The sequence below is a fragment of the Megalobrama amblycephala genome, linkage group LG5, assembly GCF_018812025.1.
Source record: "Megalobrama amblycephala isolate DHTTF-2021 linkage group LG5, ASM1881202v1, whole genome shotgun sequence".
Taxonomy (NCBI): domain Eukaryota; kingdom Metazoa; phylum Chordata; class Actinopteri; order Cypriniformes; family Xenocyprididae; genus Megalobrama; species Megalobrama amblycephala.
The window spans coordinates 20290397-20313610 of record NC_063048.1 but is presented as its reverse complement, the minus strand read 5'-3'; the positions used below and the strand labels follow the sequence as shown (position 1 = coordinate 20313610).

The 23214-nt window shown below is 38.1% G+C and overlaps 1 protein-coding gene across 3 annotated transcripts in view; it reads right to left on the bottom strand.

The window, feature by feature from the left end:
- Window positions 1-3684: 3684 nt before the first annotated feature.
- The window catches only part of peli1b (pellino E3 ubiquitin protein ligase 1b), a 33962-nt gene continuing 14432 nt past the window's right edge, over window positions 3685-23214 (bottom strand). For all 3 annotated transcript variants that reach the window (XM_048191118.1, XM_048191119.1, XM_048191120.1), the window contains 6 exons: window positions 14563-14767; window positions 9610-9739; window positions 9152-9253; window positions 8721-8918; window positions 8145-8333; window positions 3685-4380 (listed from right to left, as the gene is read on the bottom strand). In XM_048191118.1, coding sequence (XP_048047075.1) covers window positions 3802-4380; window positions 8145-8333; window positions 8721-8918; window positions 9152-9253; window positions 9610-9739; window positions 14563-14642 — 1278 coding nt within the window. In that variant the 5' untranslated portion in view covers window positions 14643-14767 and the 3' untranslated portion in view covers window positions 3685-3801. The remainder of the gene's footprint in view (window positions 4381-8144; window positions 8334-8720; window positions 8919-9151; window positions 9254-9609; window positions 9740-14562; window positions 14768-23214) is intronic.

Here is a 23214-nt window from a genome sequence, read left to right as displayed (position 1 = left end):
TCTTAACACAAGCTTCAGATTTCTTTATATCTTATATACATAACACGTCAACCAACATTTTGCTTTTTCTGTTTATTTTTAACCTGATTTCCAATACCCTTTCCGCCATCTCATATTTGGCACTATAGGCAGTGATGTTACCTCCTTTGGAAATCTTTGGAATTCAACAGCAAATATATACAGCTGTTGAAATGGGGCATGGGGAACTTTTTATCCCTTTTTGCACCAAACCCATCTGGTGGGTTTGCTGCCAAAAAGCTTTTTTTTTTTTGTTTCATCTGACCATAGAACCAGGTCCCTTTTGAAATTCCAGCGGTGTCTGACAACTGAATATGCTGGAGATTGTTTCTGGATGAGAGCAGAGGATTTTTCTTGAAACCCTCCTGAATAACTTGTGCTGATGTAGGTGCTGTTTTATAATTTTTTTAGGCTTTCTGAGACTCAAGACTCAACTAATCTCTGCAATTCTCCAGCTGTGATCCTTCGAGAGTCTTTGGCCTCTCAAACTTTTCTCCTCACCGCGCATTAGGAAGATTTAGACACATGTCCTTTTCCAAGAAGATTTGTAACATTTTAGTTGATTGGAACTTCTTAATTATTGCCCTGATGGTAGAATTGGGGATTTTCAATGCGTTAGCTTTTTTCTTATAGCCACTTTCTATTTTGTGAAGCTCAACAATCTTTTGCTGCACATCAGAACTGGACAATTTCATGCTCCTAGTCACCCTGGTGTGCTAAAAAAAATGTAAATATGAATGGGAATATACTTTAGAGATATTTTACTCATAAGAATTTCTAGGGGTGCCAATAATTGTGGCCAACATGTAATGGAGAAAAACATTTATTTTAGGGTTGTCAAAATTCATACATGAAAGGGTTAATTAACCACAATTAATTTTGTGATTTCAGAAATTTCAAGAACTATATGTTTAAAAAAATATTGAGGTGGAAAATTTTAAAATCTAATTTTTGTATATATTTATAGTTAAGATACTATGTTGGCCTCATGCGGCCATGAGAGAAAAAACATAACACCCAGACATACTGAACATGCTTTTTAAGATTTTATTTGTTTAAAGTTGGTACAAAATGGTAGATCAGAAACATTCTCAGCACTTGTCTTATGCATTCTGATTTTTCAGAACACAGGGACACACTAACTCTCTTACACACACACACACACACACACACACACACTAAGATCAAGCAGACCGGTTAGACCAAAGTGACTAAAGACGTGTCAAAGAACACAAACAAATAAACAGAAAATGAAAAGGAAAAAAAGCCCTTTACACGCCGTCTCTACAGAGACAAACGAGCGATTAAACAGTCAAATGTGTCTAACAAATCTAGTGCGTTTGTTTAATACTTGAAAAAACACAAAGGAGGAGATGGAGAATTATTTTGCTAATGAAGCATCCTCATATTTGAGGGAAAAAAGAGGTGCACAGGTGAAGGGCTAATATGTCTGTGGCGGGATCAAGCTTCATAGTCACTCATAGCACTTTGAGCAGAGTGTGGTTTAGATCTCCCCACACGCAACAGACCCCAGATCAGCTGTCTGGATCTGAAATACTTCATGAACACAAGCCCTGGTGGTCAGGATGGAGGAAACTCCCTGAGGTGAAAACTGCACCAGTATGCCGTGTCTGAGTGCTGTTCAGAACAGCAGGAACTGAACAATCTCTGGAAGCCGAGCCTGAACTCCTCTGGCGGAGAATCCACTTCACACAGTCCTGAGATTCTCAACCCTTCAGACTCAACGAATGCTCTCCAGATTCTTACACGTAACACAGTACAGCACATTTAACATTCACTCAGTACATACGACAGCACGTAAAATCAAAGTCAAAAACGTCATTACACAAATTCAAATATATTAGCGTACTTAGACACACATATACATACACATAAAGGGTTCTTTCTTTGAGGGGACCTAAAATTAGCTGAAAGGATAATAGAAGAAAAAAAAGATCATTCCGAAATCTATAACTTTCTTTCTTCCATAGAATAAAAAAAAGATGTTTAGAAGAATGTCACAGCTGCTCTTTTCCACCGAATGAAAGTGTATGGGGAACAAGGGTTGTCATGACAGCTTTGTAAGGAATAGATTGACATATAAGTTATTAACTGAAAAACATCACTATCTGCTTCTATTGTATGGAAAAGAGAAGCTTAGGCTGTTATATGCATCTCCTTTGTGTTCCAGAGTAAGAAAGTCATACTGTATGGGTTTTTTAAAAAATATTACCATTCAAATGTTTGGGGTTAATACTTTTTAATATTTCTTAAAGTCTCTTATGCATTTATTGATCAAAAATACAGTAAAAACAATAATACGCTAATATTGTTTTCCGTTTTAGTATATTATTTTATCATGTAACTTATTCCTGTGATAGTGTAGCTACTTTTCAGCATCATTACTCCAGTCTTCAGTGTCACATGATCCTTCAGAAATCATTCTAATATGCTGATTTGGTGCTCAAAAACATTGCTTAGAATTATCAATTTGAAAAAAGTATTAATTTATTTATATCTTACCAACCCCAAAACTTTGAATGGTAGTTTAAGCATGAACTAATTCTTTAGTTCCTTGCACATTTGGGGAGCGTCATTCATTTTAGAAATAATAAAAATTGTAATATCCATTTTAAACTGAACAAGGAGCAAACGAACTTTAATCAAGTTCCCAGTAGCTGTTGGTACAAAACAAATTACATCTCAGTATGACCAGAGTAGAAAAGCAAATAAGAAACGTTAAAAAAAAAAGTTAGTGCTGCTTTTTGCACAAAGGATGGAAATTATTTCCCAATGTTCCCAAAAATATCCAAACAAGGGTGGGACTAAACTTATCTACACAGAAAAGGCTCAAAGAGAAAACAGGGACCTTTACGAACACTTAAGCATAACACATTTTTGCGAACACTCGTTGACGAACGCATAGTCGCTGACAGGTCATGTAGTTTTGGCCTGTGCTTAAAGGGAGGTGAAGGTTTTTTAGGCCTCTGGAGCTTTCTAGAGTTCAGCAAAAACATTTCTCTGAACATGACCTCATTGGTTCACTCACACAATCATATGTAGCCTATATAAACGAAGAACAAATGAGAGAAAATCTGAATGCTAGCGAAGGCTACAAGTGGAAGAGACTTACAATAAAGAACAAAAAACAGCTACATAGAACTTAACTCCCCAAAAACACACCTATAAATTTTTTTATCTCTGATAAACATTGATAGTGTATAAATAAAAACGTTAAGTATTTTTTTAAGTTAGACATATATGGAAAATGGTTATCTGTAATCTAAATGTAGTTGCTTTGTGAAATGCTTTGAGTTTCTGAATGAACGGAGTACAGATAGACCCATCTGTGAGCTCATCATAAACATACACGGAAGGAGTATTGCCTCTCTAATGCTGAATATTACCGTTAGCAAATAAACACTGTACACGCCACCATCTGTAATGGCCACGCCCACCACTTCAAATGACGAACAGAGCCACCCAATCAGAATGCTTAAACGTGGGTGTGCATGTGCTCTGCTGTTCTGAAGAGGTCGATTCCTTTTTATTTTTTTGCTTTTATCATCATTTTATTTGAAAATATATATTTTTGTTTATCTCTGTATTCGAAAAAGCAGTATAAAGGTCACTTACAAACCAGAAAGGGAAGGAAAAAAAACAGTCTGAGAGCGCAGAAAATGTCATCTTTATAAAATCAAATGATAGGAACAACAGAAAGAAACACCTGACTAATGTTTGTCAAATAGGGTTTGTAGGGCAAAAGGTCATAGGCAGGTGTGTTTAGTCCACAGGCCCCTGGAAGATCAGTCTGATGTATCCCTGCTCGCCGCTGAGCTGCTGGGCGCAGAAAGGACACGCGGCATGGAAGGTGTGCGTTCCGTGAGGAAGAGGGATTTGACTCCAATATGCTGCTGTTTTTTCTGAGCACACGTGGCCGCATGGGCTGAACGCATGAGTGGGAGGGGCTGCATCCAGATAAAACCCCGCCTCACAGCCCAGCCACAGAGGCACATAGGGCCCGCGAGCGCGACACATGGGACATTCCCGCTCCCGGCCCTCCCTTCCGTCTCGCTCTGCGTCGCGGTTGCCCCAGTTGTGGTAGCCATGAACGTGGCCGCAGTTTAGGTAGACCCAGGGCTGCTTCTCGTCAACGATGTCCTTCCTCCGCATGCTGGGGAAGGCGAGGGTGTTGAAACCCACGGGACACTGAGGACGAGCAGCATTCAGCTCTTGCCGGAGCGCCTCCAGGTGTTTGACGGTGGGGGTACGGGAAAGACCCTCAGCGGTACGCCACAAGAGAGTTGCTCCACAGAGATCGATCAAAGAGCCGTCCACCAACTCTTGAGTCTCATTGTCCACCTACGGAGATAAAGAGATACCAAAAGAGCAAAGAGAAAAGGACTGAGTTATAAATAGAGCCCATATTCATGCTTTTAAAACAAATTCTGTGTGATTAAATCAAATCAAAGGCAGATCTTATCAGTAGATGTAGTGCTGCAAAGTGTGCCTGCAGGGGGCAGTAAAGCCCCACCACTCTCTGTACAGTAATGATTCGTTTTTGATAAGCAGCAAAAAAATAATCCATCCATTTACTGCTTAGGAAGTCTGTCAGTATGATGTTACACAGACATAAATGTGCAACATACACACCCTATGATCCATGCATTCATCCTGGAGACATAATTCACGGTTGCGACATAATTCACAGAGCCGTCCTTGATCAGCCTTTAGTTTGACCTTCACTATACTGCATTAGCCACACCCCACACACACTTGCACAGCTGTATGGACACATGTGTGAATTGTGCAGTGTCTGAGCTGTGTTGTGTGAAGGTCACTGAATTTAAGTGCAAATACGACACAGTTTTGTATTTGAGCAAGTGTGTATGTATAAATTATATATATAAAAATAGTCAAAATTTATAAAAAAATAGTAAAATTAAAAAGTCAAAATTCATTCATTATTACAGTTTATTCATTATAGTTTAAAATGGTAATAAAATACAAGATCTCAGAGTTAAACTGTGTCAGAAAAAAATAATCTTGATGATGTCAGATAACACTTAAGCAAAACATGGTCAGGTCAAAGTGTCTGAATATTTTTTGGTCCCAAATTTTTAATCAATTTTACTGATAGTCCACTGTATGAAGAATTTTTGGGTATAACATGTCACAGTTTACTTTATTTTGTTATCCTCACTTACATAAATGAACTATTGTGTCCTGCACCCACTAGTAAAAAAAAAAAAAAAAAACTATAAAAAATGATATCTAGTGACTGAATAATTTTTGGTTTGACTGTGTATATTTTGTGTATATATATATATATATATATATATATATATATATATATATATATATATATATATATATATATATATATATATATATAAATAGTAATTAATTTATTATACTACTGTTCAAAAGTTTTGTCTCTTTCACTAATACTCACCAAGGCTGCATTGATTTGATCAAAAATACAGCAAATTAGTAAAAAATATTGTGAAATTTTATTACAATTTAAAATATCTGTTTTCTATATTATTATTTTCGGCACCCATTACCCCAGTCTTCAGTGTCACGTGATCCTTGAGAAATTTAATATGTTGATTTGGTGCTCAAGAAACATTTATTATCATCAATGTTGAAAACGGTTAGTTGTGCTATATATTAACATTAACAGCAGTTAATTTTTTCAGGATTCATCAGGACCTTTGATAAATTTAATCCATCCTTGCTCAATAAAAGTACTGATTTCTTACTGACCCCTAATTTTTGCACAGTAGTGTACATGTGCATTATTATTGCTCAGCAAAGAAAGTAAATCAACAACTTCTTTTTTAACTAATTTAAATCACTAGAATCTGCTTACTTGAGAACTGAATGTATTGATAAATGTCCTAACTACTGAACTACTTGACTGTTTCAACAGCATCAGGCCAGAGTCTGAGCCGTTGGGCTTGACCCTGATTTGTTCTGAGCCAGTAAACCCGAACGTCTCTCCACAGCAGCACAGTCGAGCAGTGTTTGCCCAGCACTGAGGCAGCATTAGATCCATGTTTAGCCAGCACTGAGCCATCAGCAGGACTCCTCAAGAGCAGGATATGAACAGCAATCAGGAGCGTGTTTGTTCTGCCCGTGACAACCCAGATTAATGGGGCGCCTCTGAGCCTCTGGACTTTGAGTATCAGAGAGAGTGTTTGAGTTGTGCACCAAGAATACATAAGCAGTTTGATTTGTGTTCCTCAATATGGCCAAACACATCATGGCCCCCATGCATATCTAGGAGTCTTTACAAGCCTATATTTGTCCAGATAACAACTAAAGATAATTACTTGTCAAGAGCCCGGGAGGAAAGTGTTGAAAGTGGTAGTTCTCATTGGGCCTCCTGTTTGACGCACTTAACAAATCAACTCCAGATCATCTTACAGCTTTGTGTTACCTAGGACAGGGCAAAACAGTCTCGCCTGGGCCGTTACTGTGGCAACAGCATCCCAGAGCAACCGGTCAATGGCACCAGACCGCTCCAACGTCCCATCTTGCAGGGAACCATATGATTGTTTAATACAGCTTCAATTTTTAGAATCCCATATGACATAGCATTACAACTTCCACAAATGCTGCTTCATAAACACTAGCTGATATTTATGGCCTTATGATTTGAAACAGAGTACATGTATCCAATAGGACTGGGCAGCATGATGGTTTATACCTTGTTTTTGGCGGTAGAAATGTGTCAGCTGGTAGCAATTACGCTATACCATTTAAATTCGGTAACTGTGGTAAGATTTTAAAAAAACTACGCTAATTTACTGAATCATGAAAAATAGGCCATCCTACATAGTTATGTCATAAAAAAATATTTTTTGCAGAAAAAAAGTCCTTTTGTTAAGAGTATGTATTTATGTATGTGAAATAACCCTTTAAATGGCTCTCTTTATGAATGGGCCATTGAATCGTTGGTTCACCCGATTGATTCGTTCAAAATGCAGAATCGTTCAGAAACGAATGCAGGTGCGTTAAATGCGTTAATTTTAAAGGTGCCCTCGAATGAAAAATTGAATTTATCTTGGCATAGTTAAATAACAAGAGTTCAGTACATGGAAATGACATACAGTGAGTCTCAAACTCCATTGTTTCCTCCTTCTTATATAAATCTCATTTGTTTAAAAGACCTCCAAAGAACAGGCGAATCTCAACATAACACCGACTGTTACGTAACAGTCGGGGTGTACGCCCCCAATATTTGCATATGCCAGCCCACGTTTCCAACATTATAAAAGGCATTAGACAAGGGCAGCCAGTATTAACGTCTGGATGTGCACAACCAAATCATCAGACTAGGTAAGCAAGCAAGAACAATAGCGAAAAATGGCAGATGGAGCGATAATAACTGACATGATCCATGATAACATGATATTTTTAGTGATATTTGTAAACTGTCTTTCTAAATGTTTCATTAGCATGTTGCTAATGTACTGTTAAATGTGGTTAAAGTTACCATCGGTTATTACTGTATTCACGGAGACAAGAGCCGTCACTATTTTCATTATTAAACACTTGCAGTCTGTGTAATTCATAAACACAACTTCATTCTTTATAAATCTCTCCAACAGTGTAGCATTAGCCGTTAGCCACGGAACACTATCAAACTCATTCAAAATCAGAAGTAAACAATATAACAGTATACAATACTCACATAATCCGACGCGTGCATGCCGCATGCATGACGAACACTTTGTAAAGATCCATTTTGAGGGTTATATTAGCTGTGTAAACTTTGTTAAGGCACTGTTTAAGGCAAGCGCGAGCTCTGTGGGCGGAGAGCACAGGATTTAAAGGGGCCGCAGCATAAAATCGGCGCGTTTATAATGATGCCCCAAAATAGGCAGTTAAAAAAAATAATAAAAAAAAAAAATCTATGGGGTATTTTGAGCTGAAACTTCACAGACACATTCAGTGGACACCATAGACTTATATTACATCTTTTAAAAACATAATCTAGGGCACCTTTAATGCATTATTTTTCCCCATAACTAATTCATTAAATTAATGTGTTAAATCAACAACCTGTGTGGGTGAATGAGTATATGTATATGTGCGTGTAATAAAGGAGCACTGACCATTTTCCCTCGCTGCTGAGCAGAGCGCGTCTCTCTCAGGGTGAACACGTTTCCGCACACCGAAATCTCTCTCCAAACGCCGGGTTTGGAGTCCTCTGTGAAACCGTGACGAGGGTGCATTACTAACACACCGTTAGTAGTCAGACCGTCCATCTGTCCATCCGATGTCTTCCACTTTGCTGCTTTCTCCTGTAAGGAAAAAAAAAAAAAAAAGAATTTTATTTGAGTGATTAAAAGGATAGTTCACCTAAAAAGGAAAATTGGGAACTAAACACTGTATGGACACAAAGAAAAAAAAACTGCAGATATATCTTAAATATCTTAAAATATGTTCTTTTATGTTCTACAGAAGTAAATATTGCTGTAATACAACATTCAAATCCTTCATGAAGTTGATAAGCCATTTCAGAAAGATGCTACCTGCGCATTTAAATCTATTCTGATTCCAAATCTGTTTACATTGGAGATTTGGACATATTGGGTCCAACATCAGATGTCTACGCTGCTCAAAAGCAGTGCCAGTTTCTCATGCCCTGTCTTCATATAAGCTCAAGTTACACTTTCTTGCTCTCTCACCCCTAGGAAGATGTTCTTGGAGGAGTCGAATCCGGCGGCATAGATGCGGGCGGTGTAAGGGGGCGTTCGCTGACACATGATCCGGCATGCGAAGCGAGATATGGTGCTCTGAACTGACTGAGTGTCAGAGTTACTCTGACTCCCGGGAACAGTGTCGGTCACCACAAAATCTATAGGACTCTCAGTTGAGCGGCCAATCTGAGATGCAGAGAGAGTTTAAACATCAAACACTGCATACACATTTGTACACTTCCATCACTGTACACAATTATAGGAAGACTATAGGATATACACAATCAAAGTAGATGATAGTGACACCTCTTTTCTGCCTAGTGACAGCATTAATTCAGGCTGTGAGACTAATGGACGCTTTGAAAACAGTCCAAGAAGTCCAAAAGGACAGTAGAGCACAGTCAGCAGTGAGATTGTACCTGAAACATGTCTGTATTGCTGTCTTGAGTGTACTCCACCACCACCGTCTGTACTCGGGACAACGTGTAGGAAATACTGTGCTGATCCTTGTTACTTATGGCCTAAGGAAACAGGAAGAGAGATGATAAAATATAGCATGCTGAAGTCAAAATAGACACTGCCCAAGAAATCAGCACTTAACCACCATTAAATGACTACAACTTAAAAAAAAGCTTTTTTTTCCAAAGTTTATTGGGTAACCGGCTGAGAGCCGTTTGTGACTAATGTGTGTAAATGTGCGAGATTGTGACACAGAGGGGTCATTCATGAGCTCAACAGTATCCAGATGTGTTGAGTGGACACACCCTGTTCTATTACAGCTCAAACTCACCTAGTGTTTTAATTCAAAACTTACCCAGAACCAAAATGACACTGTAACTGCTGATTCTTTTGGAGGGTGGAGGATGTGTGTGCTTACCTTGGCTGCCTGAGGGGTGCAGGCTACGTGTACAGTGCTCGGTTTGACACCGCTGGATTTGGGCCTTTTGAAGAGTGCAAACCTGCTCTTCCTTCTGCCGCGGTCCCCATTGGGCAGAGAGCCATTATACCTGCAGAAAGAGAGGGAGTGAGAAGTTCAACTGAAAGCACCTGCACACAACATATACCGTCAATTCAGCCACAGGCAACAGGTGGAGGACAAAACAGACACAAGCGCTCACAAAAGCAGAAACAAACAAAAGCTGTATGGCAGATATTCAATCTAATGCTTTTCTAAGGAAAAGCAAACAACCATTTAGGTTGTTATCTGGAACTAAAACCTAATCCCAAAAATTACACAAAAACCATTCCACTCTTCATTAAAATATATATTTAGCTGTGATGACTTACTGAACTTAACAACCCCCATGGCAGCAGTTTCTAGGTTACAAGGCTGTTAACATTTATGAAGGCTAATATGAACAGGGGAATCATGTGCAGGTGGTCAGTGTCCACAGAGACTGGATTACCATGATGACCAGAGTTAGTAACAACATACATTATGTCAAATGGAATTTGGTGTTTATATGTGGTCTGAAATTCAGTTTAAAATCTGATCTATGGAAAGGTGTCAGTCTGAATGGTGAAACTGGATTTCAAGTAGTTTCCTTCATTATTGAGGGCACAACAAGTAACAAACACAAAGTGCAGTAGTGTCCACAACTGTCCGAATTCACTCATTAGTGGCATATGCTTTTGACACAGCATGTAAATATAGTAGTGCATCTGAAAGTTTGGGATCAGTAAAATTTTCAATGTTTTTAAAATAAGTTTCATATGCTCACCAAGGCTTCATTTATTTGATAAAAAAAAACTGTTAATATTTAACAATATTAATGTTTTTACTATATAAAATGACTATTTTATTATATTTTTAAAATGTAACTTATTCCTGTGATGCAAAGCTGAATTTTTAACATTATTACTCCAGTCTTCAGTGTCACATGATCCTTCAGAGATCATTCTAATATGCTGGTGCCCAAGAAACATTTCCACAATGTCATTTATGGTCTCATGGTGTAATGCCGACACTTCTGTTGCCATTACTAATGGAAGCAATGGACATACACCAGATCACTTACAAATTGGTAGTATGGACATTCATCACTAAAGATCAAAGCTGCATTTAAAAAACAAATTCCGTGATCCGTGCGCAGTGTGTATGTACACTACATGAAGTATTATTAACTACACCTGCTGTGCATTGTGATTTTCTCTTTGGAGGTTTCTTCTCAGACCTCCACCCACTTACTCACTGCCCAAGTGAACAGCACACAGACACACTGTCTGTAATGTGATGATGTAGTTCAAATGTTGTGTGTTTGGTATTGTGTGGGTTTGGGCTTTAAATGCACAACATTGAACTTTATTAAGTCTCTGATTGATTTAACATGAGCTTGCTGAAGGCATGCACTGACGTTGTTGAGTGCATTCTCAACATATTTTGGCAAACCACATTAAATCGCAATGTACTCTATAAACAGGCTAAACAAGCTGGCCGATTGTGCTTCTTCTCCTGAGCCTTCTCTCACAAAACTACACTTTCTCTTACATGGAGATCAGAAAAGTAAAAGACATCTGGGGTTTTCCACCATGTGACATCTTCAGCTTGAGTAAGTCTAAACTTAAAAATAAAATACATGCATCCTTTAAGACAGAGACTTTTTCTGTGATCATCTCAAGAACTGATGCATGGGGAAAAAACAGTGAGTCAGAACGAACAGGGAATTTCATGGATTGAAAACATGATGCATGTACACACGCAAGAACCGGGCTGAGTATTTCCACAGCTGAGATTTCTCGTCTACGACGCATTCCTTCAGAAAACACTCCGGAAACGACAGATATAGGGAGGGAAATCCCCCCCGGAGTAGTGAAGATGAAGAAAGTCTTTCAGTGTCAGCTGTTGCTGGGAGGAGAGAGTGAAAAGCAGAGGGAAAACAAGGTGGTGAAGGAAAATGAGCCGCCTCATCAGTAGACTGACTCATGGAACAGTGTGTGGTCAAATGTAGGTTATAAGCTCAAGAGAGTTAGCTCTGTTAGAGCTAGAAGCTCAGTAACTGAACTTAAGTAACACAAATATCATTCCCAAAAACATTCAACAGAATTCATATTTGTCTATATCAAGATTAAAAACAGAAGAAAACAGAAGAGCCTGACTTCGTCATACTCATATTCAAGGCAGAATGTGAGTCTGATACTGCTCCATTGCACTTGAATTATGGGGCGTGTCTTAACCGAACCAGTAAAAAAAAAAAAACTCTGCACTCAATTGGATAGACCTACAACCAATCAGAGAAACGCAGTAAGTGACGTATGTTGAACTTGTACTTAAACTTTTGCCGAATCCCGTTGGAAGGACGGCAAACACATCTTTCCCATCGACAAATGCCTTGATTGCGGTTCTTTGTTCGTCTTTTAAAATTAATGCGCTGTCGATTTCTTTTATTACAGACGTGATAGCAGAATCTAAACATCTTACTTCTCCAGCTGCAGTCATCATTGGTGAAAACCAATTCAACCCAAGCGCTCTTTGATGACGTGGGTGGTTACGTAACCGCAGATAGCCTGTCCATCATCGATTAAAGCCCGCCCTGGCAATTTGATTGGCTCGGCCTTCTGGGAGCCGAGCATAATTACTCGACAATGGATCGAGTCCAGACCGAACTTCCCGTCCAAAAAATGTTGTGGGCGGGGTTCGGGCTGGCACCCAGGCTAGGGTTAAATGATTTGGGGAGAAAACTAATTGGGATTTTTCTAGGGCTGCCCCCCTAATAGTCGACTTACCGTTAGTTAACGAGAAGAGGCATAGTCAACCAAAATTTTATTAATCCCTTAGTTGCAGGAAAAAAAAATTCACAGGAAATGCCATAGTCACATAGTTTGGACTGACAGATCGTTAATATCTGATCTATGTGGTAATCGGGCAGTACATCCAAACGCTTGCTATCATTCATCATCCTCAAATATGGCTTATCACCTGAAACATGTAAGTAGTAGCAACTTTACATGGCCGCTCGCTTTAAAGTTAACCTAGAAAAATGTGGGCTATTCAAGTGTTTGTGCAGAGTGCAAAAGCACGCTTACTGCATGACAGCTAACATGGAAGCGATCACTTGCACTTAAAATACATACAGATAAGAGTAATACATCTTTTGAATCTGTGAAGAGTTTACTTTTATTTGTATGCACTCACAATAACAACAAAACTTTGTGCTTTTGTAAAATAATGAAAGCAAACAGGCTTTCTCTCTCTGTGAATTTGAGCACGAAAAAAAAACGAAACTCCATGTAAACTTGCCTCAAAGACATTAAAAATATATCTATAGAAAGCGAAATACCTACTTAAATGAACAAATTCAAATGGAAAACATCTCAGGTTATGTAATCCGTATGAAACGTGCATAGGCGTCCACTACTGCGGAGATGACGAGAAAGGATCGTCAACTTCATCACTGTCGCCGAAAATACAGAAAACACACCGTTTATCAATAAAATGTTAAAGCAGTCTCATTGCTGTTTTTCCCCAATGCATTCATAATCATTACTTCTGGCGGTGCGCTGTGGCAAGCTTTAATGTGTGCGCTTGAGCGCTAATTAAGCTATGTAGGCATTAAAGGCTCTTAATTATAATTTATATGGTTTATTAATAAATGTGCGATTAGTTGATTAATCGCTTAAAATGAACAACTACGACGAAAACGACTTTTCTGATAAAAACTGTGACTGCAATAAAAAAAAAATTTAAATCCAGGTTTGCTGTGCTTGTTTGTAAGGCTGTACAATTTGGCAATTTTATATCAATATGACTATAAAAGCAATAATAATAATTATTATTATTATTATTATTATTATTATTATTTATTTTTTTTTTTTTATTACATTATTGTTTTTATCATTATTACTACTACTAAAAAATATAAAAATTACAACAACAAAAAAAAGATCATTGTAATCTTGTAATCTTTCACCACAAATTTTATATTATTTTAGATTTAGATTTTCAAACATTAAACCTTCAAATTATTATTTTAAAGGGGGAAAAAAAAAAAGCAGAGAACCCTTAAAGCTTCTCTTTTGTTGATAAGCACTTATTATTACAAATTTGGGAAGATGTTTGCCGCATGTCGCGTTCCCAAATGCATATTACAGCGACCCAAACTCAGAGCAGATGCAGAGATGGAGTTTGTGTGAAGCAGAATTTAATGCGAACCGGCCGATAACGAGCTGCTGTGTAAGAACACAGTGTCATGCTTCACTACTGCTGTCCCTGAAAACATGCATCGCATATATTTATTTAATTAAATCGCACTAAGCCATATCATGATTTAGTTTTTATTCTGATTAATCATGCAGCCCTACACTCAAGGTACCTAAATCCACAGTTTAGCAGTAACACAACACTTAGTTCAGCTGTAACTCAACACAATAATGGAGGTGAGTCCTCAATGTGCTTCAGGATGAGAATCGAATCCAATCCATGACCCCAGAGAACATCTAATCAAAGAAGTTAATACACAAAAACCTATTTTAGACGGCAGTTGGTCATGTGATGGTATAGCGCAGTGTATCACATAGAAGGCTGTTCTGCAGATGTAAGTCAATGAAGTGCATTGATACTCCAACACCACATTGAAAACCACTTTGTTTTCTAACTGAGGGCTGCATTGTTCCCTTAAACATGCATCACCCTCACATTTTGCCCACAATGACATTACTAACAACAACACCAACCACCAAAAACCTCATGGCAGCTGACTTTTTTCAGAAACGCACAAGAAAACGCAAGCGTGCACATGCAAAGTTGTCACTAAGCATTAGAAGCATTACAAACTATTAACTCCGGCATGACAGATGCCTGCTGTTCCAGAGTCAAAAGGTCAGAAGGCCTTACCCGAGCACAATGAGTTCTCCGTATTTGACTGGCACTTTGGTTGACGACGTGGAGATGTTTTCCTGGTCGGGGGAGAACATGGATGCAGTGTGTGTGGGGGAGGGGGTTCTTTCCGCTCCCAATGTGAACGCAACACCACCACACACACTCAGCTCTCAGCTCTGTCTCCTCTTCATCACCATCATCATCCTCATCATCACTGCAACTGTACAAAACAGAAAGAAACCTGTAAGAAAACTGTTAAGTGGCTATTTTTAGTGCGTTTTAAGCTGACATATCATTTAGGTTAGTAAACCACAGGAAGGAATCATAAAACTGCACCAGGCACCATTTAAACTGTTTAAGTGATGTTTGGTGGCCCATTTTCTACAGTCTTAACCACATTTCCTCATTGTAACCTGACTTACAGTATGCTATGTACTCTCAGACATGAGATTAACGTTGCTAACAAGATCTAAAGGACAAACAGGGAAGATGGTGATCAGCTAAATGCAAACAAACTCATGCAGCTTAACACCTAGCAAATGTTCTCTTTCTCAACTGAGAGCAACTTTACAATCTCAAAACCAAAAAGAAACCATACAATATGAGTTGAGACTGTAGGTCTTTACGCAAAGTTCAGCTCAATCTGCATTTCATGTGAAACCTGGCCAAAGTGACCTTTTCACTAAACCGTGATTTGAAAGCTTTGTCCCTGAAAATTCAGACAGCATATGCACGTATTACTGAGGTAGGTCCTATCCGATCAGTGATGTCCCAAATTTGGAATCACTAAGGAACAGCATGTAAAACAACCAGTGAATATCTCATCCTGTCAATGGCACATTAAGTCAATATGAAATTTTATTAAAGAAAAAATGTAAATAAACATTAAATGAAAGTAAATTGCAAAATAAAAAAATTAAATAAAATGTTTGGTGGAACATGATTCTATCCATCAAGTATTATATTTGCTAAAACAATGCCTAAATAGCTATTTGGCTATGGATTAAGATTATCTGTTTGCCTGAACAGCCTAATAGGCCATTCACACCAAGGACAATATATAAACACACTATATATTATATATATATTTATTATAGCTGTTTATAACAGTTATCGTTATTATTAGGGGTGGGAATCGGAGGGTACCTCACGATACGATACGATCACGATAAATGGCTCACGATAAGGATAATATCGCGAGTCAGCGATTCTGCGATAATCGATATATCGCTAGACAATCCTATAATGATACATCGCGATATTGGTCTTAATATGAAAACAAAATGCACGTGAAAAGGTTAAGTGCAGGTTAACGGATAAATCCGATCTTATATGTACATTTAATAGAGTTCACGTCACCGAAAGCAAGAAATATGAGGTGCATTTTATTGACCATCAGTTAATTTCAAAATCAAAGACTGCAATAGGAGAGAGCGGCAACAGCACTGGTATAAGGTCTCATTACTTTTAATGAAGATAATTGTGTGTTATGCGTCTGCGACTTACTTTCACTTTCATATGCGGCCGTTTGCGCGTCAGCTTGCTGAAGAGATCTGCGGCGATGTGTGATGCAGTAGCGTTGTCATATCTGACTCTCACATGTTTCAGTTTTAGTATTTTTGGGAGAAGTAAAATTTACATATGTAGTTTCAACAACCAGATGCATTTAGACTGAGCATAGACAGTTTTGACTGGAATGCGTCCCAGACCATCTCCTGAAGTGGTTTGAGCGATCGGATTTAAATCCGTCTCAAATGCGTATTTAGGCATTTAGACCTGGTCTTTTCACGATCGGATAGCTATCCGATCAGAGAAAATGCATGAAGTCACCAGGTGCAAACATCACCCTTTGACGCTCTTCAAGCGCTTAGATATACACGGGAGCGTTCGAAAGCAGGCGTCTATCAGAGGATCCCTAATATATGCTTTCAAATGCTCCCGTGTATATCTAAGCGCTCGGTGAAGAACGTCAAAGATGTCTACGACTGTCACATCAATGGTATAAAAGTGCGTCAAGACTGTGAACTTAAACGTGGCTGGGGCATCTATTTTACTCACACTGCTGTCCGCCATCCTGTTAATAACCTCTTTTTCTTAGGCTAGTTAACTTAAGTTCACGTTTTTCCTCATTCATGTGTCGAGCGCCGCCTTGAAGTAGGACGCTTTGAGCAAAGAAATCTATATATAGTGCTTTATTTTTTTTTAATTAAAATATCGATATTTGGCGCAGCGATACGATTCTCGTATCGCACAGAGAAGGATGACGATATATCGCCATATCGATATTCTGTCCCACCCCTAGTTATTATCGTTCTTGGTGTGAACGGAACTTAAGTGATGTCATCTGAAACTAGGGGTGTGCACAAACAGATCTGTAATTAATGTTCAAAAAATAAAAATACTATTAGAATTTTACTATGTTGCTTTGTTCGACGTAAATGCAGTGATACCATGATAAATCCTAAGCACTAAAACTCGCAGTTATAACTATATGCGCTGGGTGGCGCTGTGGAGCGTGTTTAACAAATGTATTTGATCATCACATAACGTTGTCATCTGCCTGCGAAGTTTGGAAAATGATCTTACAAAATGGAATTACTTTTGATCGAATGAATGAGACAGAGTTATCATAATATCATCACCATAATGAGAAAGCACATGAAATCAAAACACCCATCGAATGAGGAAAGTATGAAAGCCAGTAAAAAAAAACAGTAATTGCGACTTTTTATCTCAGAATTCTGACTTTTTTTTCCCCTAACAATTGTGTTATAAAATCAGAATTGCGTGATATAAACTCGCAATTGCATGATATATTCTGACTTGTCCCACAATTCTGACTTTTTTTCTCACAATTGCGAGTTTATCTCTCAGAATCTCTCAATTGCGAGTTGCGAGTTTATATCTCGCAATTCTGACTTGAGCCGAGAAGATAACTTATCTGACAGCAAAATGATCTCGAGACAAACTTCCTTTAAGTTTTGTTGAGGGAGACATATTTACGAACAGAAAACAAAAAAGTGATGCTGTTATCTTTGTGTCTCTGCAACGCCTGTCAGCGTAGAGCCGTTTTCTCAGCCGAGCATGTGGATATTATTGTTTTTTATTGTTAACATGAACATGTGAAACAATATAAACACGATAACCATATTCTGACTCGAGTGTATTATGTACGTTTTGTTGGATAACTGGCGGTCTGCTTTATTAGCGTTTTTCCCGTTCACGCTGCTTGAGCTTAAATTGTTCTTTATATTTTTTGTTTACACACACAGTTTAATGTTTTGAACTAAAAGAAAACCTTAAAATATAATGTAAGCTTGTTGTGTATATTGCCTAATCGTAAGCTTGTGAAATGGTTACAAAATCTTGATGAATTAAAAAAAAACGTCATTTAAATAAATGAATCTTCGAATATTCGTTTTTTTACGAGCCCAAATATTCGAATACAATGTTTTAGAAAAATGCCCATCTCTAGCAGAAACTGAAAGCTATTTCAGAGAAAAAGCAAATCATTACATTTTAATTAAAGAGTAATTAAAACAAACAATTTTTTTTAAACTTTGGAAAAATATGAACCAATGGGACCAGGACTCTGTGTTAAAGGATTGGTTCAACTTAAAAATGAAAATTACCCCAAGATTTACTCACCCTCAAGCCATCCTAGTGTATAAGACTTTCTTCTTTCCAACGAACACTGATGATGAGCTTTTTTAATAAATATCCTGACGTGTCTAAGCTTTTTAATGGCAGTGAATGGGGCCAACGAGTTTGAAGCTCAAGAAAGTGCATCCATCCATCATAAACCTACTCCACATGACTCTGGGGGGTTAATAAAGGCCTTCTGAAGCGAAGTGATGCGTTTGTGTAAGAAAAATATCCATATTTAGCAAGTTATGAAAGTAAAATATCTAGCTTCCACCAAACCACCTTCTGTATTCAACTTACGAAGAAAGTGTATTTATTTGTAAATAATAGTATTTGTATTTATTGCGTCAGGACATTTATTAATATAACTTCAATTGTGTTCATCAGAAGTCATACACCTAGGATGGCTTGAGGGTGAGTAAAGCCAAAGTCCCTTTAAGACAAGTCATTTCACTCGGCGGCCATCTTTGAAACGCCTCTCGGGCATCCTGGGCATCATGCAATCTGTTTGAATGGGGAAACATCAAATTCTCCAAAACTGTTCGCCAACCTTATAAATTTCATATTTGAAATCACCAATGAAATCTAACAACAACCGGCTCATAAATTTAATTTCTAAATGCTCGAATCATGACAAAAAAAACTATTTTTCAGGCTGGATCAAGCTAATGCGCATGTGCAGACCTAAATGCGCGTCTCTTCTGCCATGTTTCAGAGGCGCGCGTCTGACTGTTTCTATAGAAACCGGTGATTCTAACACCCGCTGCAGTGACACGATGACTTTACCAGTCGGCGATTGGCTCTTATTTAGAAGGCGGGACTTATTCCGCCATATTGCGCGTTACACTTTCTCCCATTCAAAACAATATGAGTGACGCGTCTTGTGTTATTCTATAGACCTTATGTAGCCCCGCCCCTTTTCAGCGTTGCGCTCGTTGTCTTTTGACTTCCGGTTTGTATTTCCACAGCGATATTACATTTATGAATGAACTGCTTGTTTTAAAATCTTCCCGATCTACTGACATTTGTTAAGACATCTGCTTTAAACATAACAATGCTCATGATAACTTTCATTAACTCTACAACACCTAAATCCACTTAACCAACTAATTATTCTTTGACAGCGATGCCATAGAAATGTACAGAGCTACCGCAAAACGGAAGTTCAAAGACAATTTTATAAAGATGGCGGCGCGCTTGTTTCTCTGGAAAATAAGGTCTATAGTCTTTGGTAAAGCTTGGGGTAGGCTAATTTTCATTTTGAAATAATCCTTTAAGTAAAAGGTTTCAATATTGATGTTTTTCATAATGTGCACTAAAGAACCATTCAAAATATGATTGAGAACATCAAATTAATTACAACGCTTCGATTTTGATGTTTTTTCATGTTGGCTTTAACTTAGCTAATTTGTATATGGGAGCTCTGTCTCTTCATGTCCATCTTCTCATTCTTTGTCCCTAAACAGCGACGCCAGCAACTCTGGGGATTCTCACCCTCTTCCATTCCTCTATCCAAAGAGTCTTTTTTTTTCACACCTCTCTCCATCCTCCCACAGCGATCCCTGTCCCACATACCAGACTGTTGCTATGGGCTTAAAATGTGTGTGTTACTGCTGGACCTCTAAGTCACTTACTTTAAGGGTGTAGCAGAGAATGTGGTCATACAATCCCTGTATAATACTTTAACAAGGACTACGAGTGTTAATGGGCCACATGTATATACTGCACTGATAAATTCCTCACACCGACAGAAAATCAACACCTGCCCCATACACACAATCCTAATAAAACCATCAAAGCATGTGGTCTAAATGGCATCCACAGCACATGAAGTGCTAACAGGTGTTAGCCAGAGCTGTTAACTTCTCATATAACAGGGCAAAATGACCTGCAAAATTAAGCAGTCACAAAATTTCGGTGTGCTGCTTTTCCGTTGTTTTTCTATGTAAACATGCTAGAATGACAAATTTGACCATTGCGCTCGCATCTAGGATTCTTTCTAAAGCTTTCTAACACCACAGCAAGCATTCAAGTTAAAAGTAGTTACACTTTTTAAAACCTAGACCTTGAGTCCACCACCCAAAAGCAGTACAAAATGACTTACCACTGGAGCAGCCACATAGCATATCATTCCTGAACTGTTTAATACAACGGAAGTGAGGTCATCAAGGAAATTTGGAACATGCTAGCATGACAGAGTTTGATTATCCCTGTAGTAATCACTTGAATAAAAGTGCTTTTAACATTATTATGAGTACACAAATCATTTAAGAAACCTATTTAGAAAAACTTATTCAGAATGGCTGGAGTGAGAAAAGAAGTTTGACTAATAACTGCATTTCTTACTAACAAGTGACCACAGAACAGGAAGTCAATGCTGCTTACAGAGGAAAAGAAAGAGGTGTTTTCAGTGGCAACACTATTTGCATCCCTTCCTACACCAGTTTAGTTGTCGCACTATTGTACCATGAAGTATAATAACAGCAGTTCTTCCTGTTCTTAGAAATCACACCATTTACACACAACCCTGAGAGAGAGGGGGGTGAGAGCTTGAACCCTGTCTCAACTGTTAATCAGTTAGTTTCAGGCATGAAAATCCAGTAATATTAAAGGCAGGGTAGGTAAGAAATTTTGTTCCAAATTTGTTTAAACTTTCTATATATATACATGCATAATTAAAATGTAAGAACTCTGATAAAAAGAGTATAAAAATCGAGTGACTCTAGACCGTTTAATCTGTATTAAACACAGCTCATTATTTCCATCCGGGACGAAACATAGGATTGGCTTAGGCGGCTGTCACTCTCTCGCAACCATGGCAACCACCCTTTTGCCACACATGACCTGCCCACTTGCGCGCGCACGTTTGATTTGGGGAATCCAAGAGGCATGGATCCTAGGAATACCAAAACAATGGCAGAGAAACAGCAAGCTAAATTCACAGTATCGGCCTATGCAGTTAGTGAAGGCAAACCAGGCAAAAAAAGGAAGACAGTAACAGTACAAGAAAAGGCAATGAACAAAAAGTCTTTGGATAAACAAAGAAATAAAACGCGAGTTAATATCGGCGTGGCTTTCCAGCGATGGCGAGAACTGAGGGAACTCAAGGGGCTGAAAAGTGACTCCTTGATGGCTTTATTTCTGCTGGACAGGTAAATCTTTCTTTTTGTATTTTGATCATACATATTTTTTTGTTTATTTTTTCATGAAGCATGTGTCATTAGCACACGTAGCTGCATAATATAGCTAACATAACATTACTTAGCGAGCCGTAGTAGAGACGATAAATAATGATAGCTATAGTGTTGAATTGTGCATAATTTTACCCTCTGTCTAACTCTTTTACCATGTTCACCTGTAAGTTTACCTGCACGTTTTTTTTTCGCCTTTGTTTTGTTTTTATATTCTCTACCAATGTTTACTGATGTCTTTATCTTGTATCTGTGTGTGTCGTACACACTTTGTTGTATGTGTGTGTTATTATTTTGTGTCTGCAATGCAGTTGTGAGTTGATATTTGAGTGTATGTTACTCTGTTGATCTGTAGAACAACGTATATGTTATGAATCTTACACGAAATTCATCTTCATCACAGTGTAAATGATGGTAATGGAAAACGTGTATCATGCAACCTGTTTTTAGCTTTGCCTTATAGATAGCTCGTTAGCGAATCAAAAAATATATATTTTAAACTTTACCAATATCAATATGCTAGCTTGATAGTGAGTACTAAAATACATCTTGTTTGTTTATCTTCATAATTATAAAGTTATGTTTATTACATGTGATTCTGACATGATGTCACTACATGCCGTGCTCCTTCCTCTCCGCTCGTCTCAGGTAAATAATGCGTCTTCCAGCTCAGTGGTCGGAGTCACACGTTCATGCGTTTTGGGGGCGTGGCTTTGGAAGGAGCCCAGAAGGGAGGGGGTGGAGTGAATGGAAATAATGAGCTGTCTTTAAAACAGTCGTGAGAGGTCTACAGACACTCGATTTTTATACTTTCTTTTTCAGAGTACTTACATTTTAATTATGTATTGATATATAAATAAAGTTTAAACAAATTTTGAAAAAAAGTTTTTTATACATTTTTTTGCCTACCCTGCCTTTAAGAGGACAAACCAGCTAACTATATTTACACATCTCTTATGTTGCATTTTTTTTTTTTTTTTTTTTTTTTTTTTAAATAAAACCACTTAAGTAATTTGCAGTAATGCAAAGTGAGAGAGAGAGAAAACAATAGGAAACAAGGAGAATGAGAGGTAAAAAAAAATTGTTGTTTTGTAAGGTCATCAGATTTATGTATCGCACATACGTGCTGATTTCTCAGATATTTCACTCCTTCCTTCATCTCGGTTTCACACACAAAACCACCTCACAAAATCAGTAAAATAACTGACACTTTCAATACCTGCACATCTCCTCATCTCACTGCAGAAAATAGTTTCTATTTTATGAAACCCAAGTGAAAGAGTTACATAAAGGGTCACATGGTTACAGTTTTACCTCAGACACTAAATAACAATAGATAGAGAGAGAGAGAGAGAGAGAGAGAGAGAGAGAGAGAGAGAGAGAGAGAGAGAGAGAGAGAAATAGAATAAGAGATAGACACACACACAGTTAGTTCAGAGAGCTATTATACAGTCAGCAACTGTACCAAAATACAGTACAGGACAGATGCACACCCTGTTTCACACACACCCCTGCTGTTTTTGTCCTGATTTGTCTCGCACTGCCTCTCTGTATGACCTGAAAAATAACCCGACCCCATGAGGAGTGAGACAGACCGGGTTTAGCGTTAAGCCTGAACAGAACTGTGACTGAGTGAGACACACATAAACTCCTGATCACCCACAAACGGTTTCAGAGCTGAGATATCAACAACTCTCAGCCCACGGTTTTCATAAATCAAAAAGTACTGAATATAGTTAAACTTTTGTTTCGGTGCTTGTGAGAACAGAGCAGCTAACCAGTTTATAATAAATCTTCAGTGTGCACAGATATTCATTACTTAAGGCCCAGT